The 12543-nt window shown below is 45.0% G+C and overlaps 1 protein-coding gene across 2 annotated transcripts in view; it reads left to right on the forward strand.

The window, feature by feature from the left end:
* The first annotated feature begins 252 nt into the window (after nucleotides 1-252).
* The window catches only part of LOC144767454 (cytosolic phospholipase A2 gamma-like), an 892628-nt gene continuing 880337 nt past the window's right edge, over nucleotides 253-12543 (forward strand). Inside the window, exon 1 of one of the 2 annotated variants that reach the window (XM_078650877.1) lies at nucleotides 253-346. In XM_078650877.1, coding sequence (XP_078507003.1) covers nucleotides 284-346 — 63 coding nt within the window. In that variant the 5' untranslated portion in view covers nucleotides 253-283. The remainder of the gene's footprint in view (nucleotides 347-12543) is intronic. The other variant, XM_078650878.1, reaches the window with a different exon arrangement.

The following is a 12543-nucleotide window of genomic DNA, read 5'->3' on the forward strand; positions in this document are numbered from 1 at the left end:
GGGGGGGGGGGTAAAGTTTTGTTCCTCTAGCGTATTGTGCGTCCTGTTTTATCCAAGACTGACTAGCATCACTGAAATACAAATCACCCTTCAACAAAATGAACCTTGCTGATTTGTTCAGTGATTCACTTTGAACCCTGTTAGTATTCTTTTGTGGGATGTACCTGTTTTTGTTTCTTTTCCATGCAATTAGGCTTGTTCTTCAAAAGCTGCTGGTTTATAAATTCCCAGTTGAACAGGCTGGTGGAGAATTCAAAGAAGAAAGATTCACAGTCAGGTCGAAATGCATTGGCTCACAAGTGGCTTTCTTCTTTTTTTTGCATTCCTTTGGCTGCAGTCTGATCAGGTAAAACATTTTATCCAAAGTCTTTATTTCAGCATGTGGATATAGCTTACAATGTGCCACTATACCTTTATGCTTTCTAATAAATATTACAAATTTAGATATTATTTTCATAGCTCATTGTTATATTAGTATATCCTGGTGTAGCTTGCCAGATACCCAAACCAGTAATTGATGTGATGTTTACCAGCCTGGATGATGGTTTGAAATTCATCGCATCTGAGAAAGTCTGACTCGCTGTGCAGAAATTTATCTGGTGACTTTTTGAAAGCTAACATGCCAATTGTGGTACTCACGTCACCAAAATCTGCATGTTCTGACAAATACCATGTATGTTTCTTATAATAAACATCAGTAAGTTTGATCTGCTGATATTTATATAAAAAAAAGAAATGTGATATGTGTGGTAAGAGTACTTAATTGTGTGGTATGATGGAGTAAAGAAGAAGGTTGTGGCTTTTACATGCTTGGCTTTCACCTTTTTTGAAAAAATATAGCTATACATGGCTTCCCAAATCAGAACTGTTTCTACATTGTAGGGTTGTGGTGGATTCCGTAGCTTTTCCATTGTGAGCTGTATTTCCTGTTCTATTGGTGCATATGTGAATTATAGACTCGCTCGTGTAAGTAGCGTAGGTGTGAGCTCAGTCCATCAGCATTCTGATCGTTCCTACTTCAGTCTTCCAAATAGTGGGGGAACAGGACTGCTGCCAGTGCCTAATTTGTAAATAAATGAGTGCCTGTGACCAAAATCCTCCACAGAAGCCCGAGGTGGCTGGAATTAAATATCAGTACGAAAGCTGTGGAGTTTGATTTCACCTCAGGCTTCTTTCATCTAGACTCAGAAATTCCTTTCCTCATACGCTCACTCATGTAAGTGTATATTCTTCATTTGTGATGTGTTCTCTGTCTTTCTTTTCCACCGTCTACTACTTTCTGTGTTTTTCGTTCTTGCTATCTTTAAATATCTGATGGGGTAAAATAAGTTCCCAAACATAAGTGCTGCTGGCCCCCACTGGCAACCACCGTCTCAAATGAAGCACTGACTGTACTGTTATGGCTGCAGAGGGACACACACTACAAAACGAACATTTATAAGAATATTAAACTGTCACTTTTGTTGCGAGTGAAAACCAGCAACATCTTTCTACAAATCGTTTGATTTGCTACATTTTTCTGAGTTGAGTACCGTCCCTTAGGCAATTCGTACTGCTGTTTACGTTTTCAAGGTCAATTAACTGTGCCTGACAGTTTTCCCAAACATATGTGCTGCTGGCTATATAGCCTCTCTGTTAAATTGTAATGCCCTGGCCTGAAGTCAATGGGCCATATTTACTAGAAACTGGCGGAGTGCGTTGTTACGCCAAAATTGGTAACGCTGCGCTCCATCAATTTCAAAATGCAGGGATGCATCATATTCATAAGAATGCGGTGCACCCCTGCATTTCCCTAGCAATGGCATTATAGCAGCTTCCTAGCGCCAGTGCAGGCTCCATTGCGCCATGCTGAAAGGGTACCTTTGCTGCAGGGGTGATTGTTTATGTGCAGGAAGAGAAACTTTTCTGCACCTAAGCAAGTTTTTACAAGCGATTTGCTGTTTCTGTGTGTGCCACAGAATACAGCACACATGGAAAGAGCAAAATACGAGGAGAAATTAAACATTTCTCCTCGTATCACCTGCTGAAGGCAAAGTATTCCATGGTGATAGTTTTTGCGCTACCCCACACATTGTAAATATAGGGCAGCATAAAAAAAGCAATAGGTTTTGCGGCAGAATTCCCACAGCAACAACGATTGCACGCCCCTTTAACGCTAAGTGCTGCATGAATAAGCATTAGTTACAAGGCAGCTTTAAACCACGTTAAGAGGAGGTCCCAAAGTCCTAGTAGTGTAAATACTGTACTACTGCACTACTATTCGACTTCCAGTCTGATGTGAATCGTGCTTATGAGTGTGCAAATATGTCATGGATGTGGTGTAATAATTTTGTAGATGTCAACTGAAAGCTTGGTGCTGTGTGGTCTACAAGTGCTAAGTACTGTTGTACGTGGTTCTTGTTGTCAGAGGGGTTTCTGCATAGTGTTTGTGCTGGGGGTTTGATTGGCTACTATAGGGTTACCTATTGGACTTGGGGGTGAGGGATTTGGCTTTGAATGCTGCTAGACCTGTGATTGGTTAATAAGGCCAGGTCTCCCATTGACTCTAGGGTTTAAGGTTAGGATTCTGATTGGCTAGGGTTCCATTGGCCGAAAGGGCAATTTTAAGCATAGGGCTCAGGGCGTCTCTGTCCATGCGTCAAGGCTAAGGGCTTAGAAGACAAAGGCAGTTGCCTGTTTGGGCTGGGTGGAGATGAGAAGGGCCCTTGCCTGTTTAGGCTGTGTAGAGAGGACAAAGGAAGTTGCCTTTTTGGGTCGGGCCAAGGGCCAGAGATGCTGCCCAATTTTTACTTGCAAGCTACCACCTTAAGCCCTCTTGTTGGAAAATGGGTTATTAGTAGTGCCAAATTTACATCTGTCACTGGAAATAAGGCCGCTAACTCAGTCAAGAGCTCACAATAGGTCTTAGAAAATTATTCCCATGCTCAATCCTTGATAGCTTGGCTGCGAGCAGGCAGGCTTAACTTCAAAGACAGTCGGACCTCTGGAGCTTTTCAGCGGGACGAACCTGGCCGGCTTGCAGTTGAGTGTCACCGGCTTGGCTGGCCAGGTATGAAGCTTTTTTCCAAACTTCATGCATCCGGAAGTTCCCCAAAGGGTCCCAATGTGTCCAAAATGTACTCCAAGGGTGTGCAAGCTCCAAGGTGGTCCTTGAAAGTTTGGAACTTCTGTCCGGACCTGCTCCAGCACGGTCGCTCCCCCCACGCTCCCCGATCCCAGCTCCTGCTCGTGATTTGGCTGATCTGTGGTATCGTTTGCTGGATTGTGATATCGCTTATTCAATTATCTCATTGTATTTGCCTGGCATCGCATTTGTGTGCATTTGTGCTCATTAATTTTTAACACTGTATCTGCCCTGCATCGTAGCGCGATTATAGTAGACAGCACCTAACCTTGATTTGAACGCTCGCTCTGCTGCACTTTGCAGCGCGACACTTGCTGAGGCTTTTTCACTTGCTGGGACTTCGACTGTGCCCCCGGTGCCGTGGTGCATCTGCTGCCCCTGCCTTGCTTTCCCTTTGACCCTCCATTTTGTTTTGGTGTTCCCTGGCCCGCCCCTCCTCCCCGCTACCGCCTCCCAGCTGCTGCCCCTCCCACGCTCCGCCCCCTCCACTATCCATTTCAGGCAGATGACCCAACGCGCAGCGTCCACGCGCTACGGCCGCGCCGAAGGTGCGCCAAAGGTAAGCCCGTCTACGCCCGTCCGCGCCAAGTCCGCGCCTAGCGCCAGACACCCTGGTCCCCGCCCCACCCGCATTTCTTACGACGCCTCCACCCTCTTAGCCCTAAACCCTGGCCGCCTCCCCAACTGCGCCCAAGCCACACCTGGACACACCCATGGACCCTTCACATGCTATTCCTGCAAGTTTGACAGAACCAAGACCAACTCCTCATCCACTAACACCAAACAGGGATCGAACACCAACCACCTAAAATGCATCCTGCTGAACACCCGCTCAGTCCACAGTCACGCCATCGACCTCTGGAATCTACTAGACACCATCTCCCCGGATGTCGCCTTCCTAACAGAAACATGGATGAACACCTCTTCAGCCCCAGACATCACCATTGCTATCCCGGACGGCTACAAGATCATCCGAAAAGACCGTACCAAACAAACAGGAGGAGGCATAGCCATCGTCCATAAGAACACCATCCGCGTCTCAACCAGCTCAGACGTCAACCTCGCTAGCGCCGAACACCTCCACTTCCAGATCCACACCGACCCCAACACCACACTCAGAGGCACCCTCCTCTACAGGCCACCAGGACCCCGTGCACAATTCAGTGAAGACATCACTGATTTTATCACCCCACACGCCCTCCCCTCCGAGAACTACATTTTATTGGGAGACCTCAACTTTCACCTGGAAAACAGCAGCGACAACAACACCACCACCCTTCTGGACAATCTCGCCAACCTCGGACTCAAACAACTTGTTAATACCCCCACACACTACGCAGGACACACGCTCGACCCTATCTTCACCTCCAGCAAACATATCTCCTTCAGTCACACCACAGCTCTCCCTTGGACGGACCACAGCTGCGTTCACTCTGTCTACAAAAAGACTACAACCCACAACCATCCGCAACCTACTCTACGAAGATACTGGAACAAAATCTCCATCGACCAGATCTCCTCATCGCTTCTTCAAAACCCCCCTGCCCACTCATCGAACCCCAACCAAGCAGCCATCAACCTCACTCAATGGCTAACCAACAGCGCCGATAACCTAGCACCTCTGAAAAAAGCTCAAATCAAACTAGGCAGCAAAAACGCCCCCTGGTTCAACGATGACCTTAAGAAATCCAAGAAACTCTGTCGCTCCCTTGAGAAGTATTTACAACAAAGGGGTGGTGATGGACAGAGTCTCTGAATTAAGCAGAAAACTCTCACCCAGTCAAGAGATCAGGGCTAAATCCAACACCGTTTTTTAGCTCCTTGCACCAGTTTCAGAACCTGGCTGTATGCAAATTAGTCTGTCCCTGGCCCAGTGCATCATGGGAACAGGGCAGACCAGACTACAAAAGCCAATTCTTACACTGGGAAGGAAACAAGCTTCCGGGGACCGGTTTCTGGCATTTCAGCCGTCTTCGGCCCGGCTTGCTTGAATCCTGATGGTGCAATGAGCAAGGGACTCACATCTGAGTATACCCTTCCACGCTTAGGGTGGACAAAAATATTTACAACAAGGGGTGGTGATGGACAGAGTCTCTGAATTAAGCAGAAAACTCTCACCCAGTCAAGAGATCAGGGCTAAATCCAACACCGTTTTTTAGCTCATTGCACCATCCCAGTTTCAGAACCTGGCTGTATGCAAATTAGTCTGTCCCTGGCCCAGTGCATCATGGGAACAGGGCAGACCAGACTACAAAAGCCAATTCTTACACTGGGAAGGAAACAAGCTTCCGGGGACCGGTTTCTGGCATTTCAGCCGTCTTCGGCCCGGCTTGCTTGAATCCTGATGGTGCAATGAGCAAGGGACTCACATCTGAGTATACCCTTCCACGCTTAGGGTGGACAAAAATGTTTACAACAAGGGGTGGTGATGGACAGAGTCTCTGAATTAAGCAGAAAACTCTCACCCAGTCAAGAGATCAGGGCTAAATCCAACACCGTTTTTTAGCTCATTGCACCATCCCAGTTTCAGAACCTGGCTGTATGCAAATTAGTCTGTCCCTGGCCCAGTGCATCATGGGAACAGGGCAGACCAGTCTACAAAAGCCAATTCTCACACTGGGAAGGAAACAAGCTTCCGGGGACCGGTTTCTGGCATTTCAGCCGTCTTCGGCCCGGCTTGCTTGAATCCTGATGGTGCAATGAGCAAGGGACTCACATCTGAGTATACCCTTCCACGCTTAGGGTGGACAAAAATATTTACAACAAGGGGTGGTGATGGACAGAGTCTCTGAATTAAGCAGAAAACTCTCACCCAGTCAAGAGATCAGGGCTAAATCCAACACCGTTTTTTAGCTCATTGCACCATCCCAGTTTCAGAACCTGGCTGTATGCAAATTAGTCTGTCCCTGGCCCAGTGCATCATGGGAACAGGGCAGACCAGACTACAAAAGCCAATTCTTACACTGGGAAGGAAACAAGCTTCCGGGGACCGGTTTCTGGCATTTCAGCCGTCTTCGGCCCGGCTTGCTTGAATCCTGATGGTGCAATGAGCAAGGGACTCACATCTGAGTATACCCTTCCACGCTTAGGGTGGACAAAAATATTTACAACAAGGGGTGGTGATGGACAGAGTCTCTGAATTAAGCAGAAAACTCTCACCCAGTCAAGAGATCAGGGCTAAATCCAACACCGTTTTTTAGCTCATTGCACCATCCCAGTTTCAGAACCTGGCTGTATGCAAATTAGTCTGTCCCTCCCTTGAGAAGGCCTGGAAAAAAAACCCTAACACCAGCACCAGGGACGCCTTCAAAAACGCCACCCGCATTCACCACCAACTGATCCGGACAGCCAAGAAAGCCACATTCATAGATCGACTAGACAACAACGCCCATAACAGCAAAGAATTATTCAACATCGTCAAAGAGTTTACCAACCCCTCTGCCAACTCCAACGACATCACTCCCTCTCAAACCCTTTGTGACTCCCTAGCTTCATTCTTCCACGACAAAATCACAGACATCCACAACAGCTTCAACAACCAACCCGGAGACCAACCCACCCAACCTTCTGCCGTACCTTTACCCCCCTTGAACATCCTTATTGACTGGAACCCAATCTCCACTGAGGACACCATCCGCCTGATGAACTCCATCCACTCAGGATCCCCCACAGACCCATGCCCTCACCACATCTTCAACAAAGCAGACTCCATCATAGCTCCACACCTACGAGACGTCATCAACTGCTCCCTCAACACCGCCACCTTCCCGGAAAGCTGGAAACACGCCGAACTCAGCGCCCTTCTGAAAAAACCCACAGCAGACCCCACCGAACTCAAAAACTACCGCCCTATCTCGCTCCTACCATTCCCGGCCAAAGTCATTGAGAAAGCCATCAACAACCAGCTCGCCGCCTTCCTCGAAGCCAACAAATCCCTCGACTCCTCACAGTCCGGCTTCCGAGCCAAACACAGTACTGAGACCGCACTCATCGCAGCAACAGACGACATTCGAACTCTACTAGACAATGGAGACACAGTCGCCCTCATCCTCCTCGACCTCTCCGCAGCCTTTGATACAGTATGTCATAGCACCCTGCTACAACGCCTCAAAAACATCGGAATCCAAGGAAAAGCACTGGAATGGATCACCTCGTTCCTGTCCGGAAGAACTCAGAGAGTCCGCTTCCCACCATTCAAATCAAAGGCCACCGAAGTCGTCTGCGGCGTGCCACAAGGATCCTCTCTTAGCCCCACCCTCTTCAACGTATACATGAGCCCCCTCGCGTCCATCGCACGCCAACACAACCTCAACATCTCTCCTACGCTGATGACACTCAACTGATCCTCTCACTCACCAAAGACCCTAACTCCGCCAAAACCAACCTACATGAAGGAATGAAAGAAGTAGCCGAGTGGATGAAGCACAGCCGTCTGAAACTGAATTCAGACAAAACAGAAGTCCTTATCTTAGGTACCTCCCCCTCCGCCTGGGACGACTCTTGGTGGCCAGAGGCCCTTGGAAAAGCACCCATCCCGACGGACCACGCACGTAACCTGGGCGTCATCCTGGACTCCGCACTCTCGATGACCAGACAAGTCAACGCAGTTTCATCATCCTGCTTCAACATTCTTCGCATGCTCAAAAAAACATTTCACTGGATCCCCACCCAAACTAGAAAAACTGTCACCCACGCACTGGTTACAAGCCGCCTGGATTACGGAAACACCCTATACGCCGGTACCACCGCGAAACTTCAGAAAAAACTCCAACGCATCCAGAACGCATCAGCCAGACTCATACTAGACATCCCGCGCAAAGACCACATCTCTGGTCACCTGAAAAACCTCCACTGGCTCCCCGTCAATAAGAGAATCACTTTCCGCCTCCTCACCCACGCACACAAAGCGCTTTACGAACTTGGACCCGAATGCCTCAAAACACGACTTTCCTTCTACACCCCCTCCTGCCAGCTTCGCTCTTCCAACCAAGCCCTTGCTGCTGTTCCTCGCATTAACAAAACCACCATGGGAGGAAGATCCTTCTCCTACCTGGCGGCTAAAACCTGGAACTCACTTCCCACTCACCTTCGCCTCACCCAAAACCACCTAGCATTCAGAAAACAACTTAAAACCTGGATATTCGACAAGTAACTCCCCTCCCCTCCTCAAGCGCCTTGAGACCCTCTGGGTATGTAGCGCGCTATATAAATTAATTGAATTGAATTGAATTGAAGTTCCTACAATCCACGTGGACAGTACCCTTACAAATCCATTGGTAGTACTCCAGTTTGAGGTGTTTTAGTGGTGATGTTCCAGGTGAGCTCTGTTAACCTATAGCTTACAGGGAGTCCACTCTTTAGTCCTTTTGAAGCAAGGTAGGTCCACAGAGCTGTAGTTCTAGATTGTGCATTAGGCGCAGTCTTCAGAGTGCGGGGCTTGGTTGGTGCAAATCAAACTTCGCAGCATGGACTCTTCTATTTTCTTGAGTTTCAAGCAGCAGATCTGAGAGACTCTGCACCTCTCAGATACCTATTCCGAGTATTCTGGATCTAGCAGGAGGGGACTTCTGTCCAATGAGGTGCTGGGCAACACCCCAGGGTATAACCACATCCTCCAAAGTGTGGCACTAGTTTTTTTCTCAGAGAGCACCATTTCTCCAAAATTCATCATGGCTGATTTTCCAGCAAGGAGGCTAGAGCTGGCTAAGCCCTCCATCAGGATAGTTCATTTCAATACTGTCCCTCCCCCTTACATCTGCTCATTCCTTCCTTAATCCTGCCATCTGGCTAGGTTCAAAGAGAAGTGTAAATGAAACTGTCTTCTCTTTTCTGTATCCCTCTTCTAATGAAGATTATTTTTTACACCCCCCCACCCTAACACCACCCCCTGGCTCTGACATTCCTATGTAGCAGAACTATGTCTTCCCAGAATGGCAGTCTAACCCCAGGGGTTCCTAATCACCTCTTCAAAGCAGCCTGGCTAGTCCACATTACTATGAACAATCAGGACAGCTTACTGGAAGGCTGAATTTCGGCTTACAGACAAGAAAGTCTTATAACTTCTTGTCTGTACATTTTAGGAGAAATTCAAAAATAGCATATTGGTGGATGTCTAAATACCATTCTGGGAAGTCCTTCAGTGATATTTTTATGATTCTCCTAGCAGTAATTATTAGATAATAACTTGTTAACCTATGTGGCTGGGGATCTGCAATGGGGAAAATGAACTTGGCAATTTCTTCAAAACCAGGGCTTATAAAATATCTTTTATGAGGACCATGCCTATATCTACAGAATCCCCTCCCCACTCCTCAAACATCTAGGAGAGACTTTAGGGGTTCTGAATATGCTCAAATATCGCAGATCCTCACTTCACAGTACTCCTAGCACAGAAGTTGATTTTGGGAAGCACTTTAGAACAATGTGGGGAGTGAAATGTGCTATTTCACTAATCCCAGGGCATATAAAAATAATTGTCTAAGGGTCCTCCTTATACGCACCTGACCCACCACCCCTGGGACACCTAGGGGAGACCCTGGGGGTACCTGATGTACCAAAACATTGGATTTTATTAACTTTTCAGTTCCCCAAACACCAAAGTTCGGTTTGGGTACCATTTGCATTTCAAAAGCAGTCCTGCAACCTGCTGGCCTCTCAAATGCCATGTCATAATATATACTAAAGACTTTAAGGCTGTTTCATTCTCCCCACCTTATTATGTACTAGGGTCTTATAGGAATGGACATGCCAACCATAGCTGTACCCTAACCCGTAGTGTACCATAGTGTAAGTAGGTGCTTTCACTTTTTCTAAGTGTGTTTTCAGCATTGCTCTGGCCCTGGTTAGGCAGAGCCCATGGTCAGTCGGAGTCAGTTACCACAGTACCAGTCAGCAAAGGGGTTGGTGGTGCCCAGGTCACAGAATGACTTTGTAACACCTCCACATCCACCAAACCTCCAAACACAATATTAGCAAAGGCATTCTACTGATGTACCACAAACACATCTCATACATATTTCAATGTGTATTGACCCCTGTAAAACTTCACAAACAACACCTACACGCAGTTAAACCCCAACTACAACACTATGTCACCTACATTCTCACACAAAACACTCCCCACAACTCTGCTCTATACCACTAAGACATCATAAACACGAAGACCCATTATACATAACTTTAATGCATCCAGATACACACTCCCTGTTCAACAAAATGCCATCTCTATCCTCTACTTGCTCCTAACAGATCCTCCTTTTATAATGACAAAACCTATACCCAGCCTTTCAACACACCATCCTCCAAAATTCACCTCCTCTTTGTACCAATTAGACACAGCCATACAACCCTTACACACCACTCCACGGCACGCATCACCTATTCGAGTGATCAAATCTTACACAAACACTCATAGCTTTTCCATCCCATCTTACACACCACATACTCTTCAACAAAACACATCACCACCCCTGTCCCATTTAAATACTATTCAGTAACAGTACTGCATATACAAAACATTCACAGAAAACCACTACATCAATGTTCCCCTCACTACTCCACCAAAACAAAATACACAAAGCTCAATATATTATATTCCTTACACATATATTCTCTTAATATGTAATCATGTATCTATATATTTAATATTTTAGTCCTATGGCACACAAAACAATTACTCTCTCGAAATCTTTACATTGTCCTACCATCACCCTACACCTCTATCAATGTATCCTCTATCTTCACTGTCTCTCATACCAAAACCTTTCTTCTACTATGTTCTCCAAAATAATCCTTCCTAGACTGCTTCCTCCTCTACACCTCCTGGCTCACCCCAAACATCAGTTTATTACTATGATCTCCTTCGAGTTTTGAATGGCCGAGTGGATCCGGACGGTGCAGAGTAGGAATATCGACTAGAAATATCGTGTGACATTAATATCTCCGCAGAAATATCAAGTGGAACAAATAGACAACAAAAATATAGTTTGACCAGAATATCGACTGACCGGTAAGTAATATCGATAACAATAATATAGTTGTAATAAATATCGTTTACAAAAATATAGTTTACAAAAATATCGATTTATTAATAATGTTATGTATTTTAGTGTTTTTAATGAGAATTGTTTGTCATTGTATTATATGTTTTGGAATTGTATTAGTTATTAATGTATTTTATGTTTAATTTTGTGTTATTAGTTCCGTAGCGGGTTGTGGATTTATAGGGGAATAGGGTGGGAAGTAATTTAATTATATGAAATTAATTGATTAATTAATGTATTAATTTATTAATAATAGTTTATTATTAGTTGTTAATATTTTCAATTAGTAAATTAATAATTCATTATGTTAATTGTTTAATTAATTTTAGGTGTGTGTTGTGGAGTTTATACGTGTAAATGGTGTGAAGGGTGGTAAGTAATTAATTTCTTATTTATTAATTATTAAATACTTTTTTAATTAATTACCATTAATTAATTAGTAATTAGTAATTGTAAATGTGTAATTAATTGTAGGTGTGTGTTGTGGAGTTTATCAGTGTATATGGTGTGAAAGCTGGTAATTCATTAATTAATTAATTTTAAAAAATACATACATTTTCATTAATTAATTCGTAAATATTAAATGTAATTGTGTAATTAATTTTAGGTGTGTGTGGTGAATATTATAGTGTTAAATAATGTGTAATTAATTATTTTTATTATCTTTGTTAATAATAATATATTTAAATGTATATATTAATTATGTTTATATTGGAAATTAAATGTAATAAAAATTCTGATAGTTTTTTTTTATTGTTTTGGGTTCCAGCGCTTTCCCTACTATTGTACTCACTGGAGTGGGAATAGTCATTTTTACATCTACGCTATCCAACGCTTTCCCTACTGTTGCACTCTCTGGAGTGGGAATAGTAATTTTCACCCCTACGCTATCCAACGCTTTCCCTAGTGTTGCACTCTCTGGAGTGGGAATAGTAATTTTTACCCCTACGCTATCCAACGCTTTCCCTACTGTTGCACTCTCTGGAGTGGGAATAGAAATTTTTACCCCTACGCTATCCAACATTTTCCCTACTGTTGCACTCTCTGGAGTGGGAATAGTAATTTTTACCCCTACGCTATCCAGCGCTTTCCCTACTGTTGCACTGTCTGGAGTGGGAATAGTAATTTTTACCCCTACGCTATGCAGCGCTTTCCCTACTGTTGCACTCACTGGAGTGGGAATAGTAATTTTTAACACTTCCGCTATCCAACGCTTTCCCTACTGTTGCACTCACTGGAGTGGGAACAGTCATTTTTACCCCCACGCTATCCAACGCTTTCCCTACTGTTGCACCCTTTTGAGTGGGAATAGTAAATTTTACCCCTGCGCTATCCAACGCTTTCCCTACTGTTGCACCCTCTGGAGTGGGAATAGTA

This window comes from Lissotriton helveticus, chromosome 7 (assembly GCF_964261635.1).
Source record: "Lissotriton helveticus chromosome 7, aLisHel1.1, whole genome shotgun sequence".
Taxonomy (NCBI): Eukaryota; Metazoa; Chordata; class Amphibia; order Caudata; family Salamandridae; genus Lissotriton; species Lissotriton helveticus.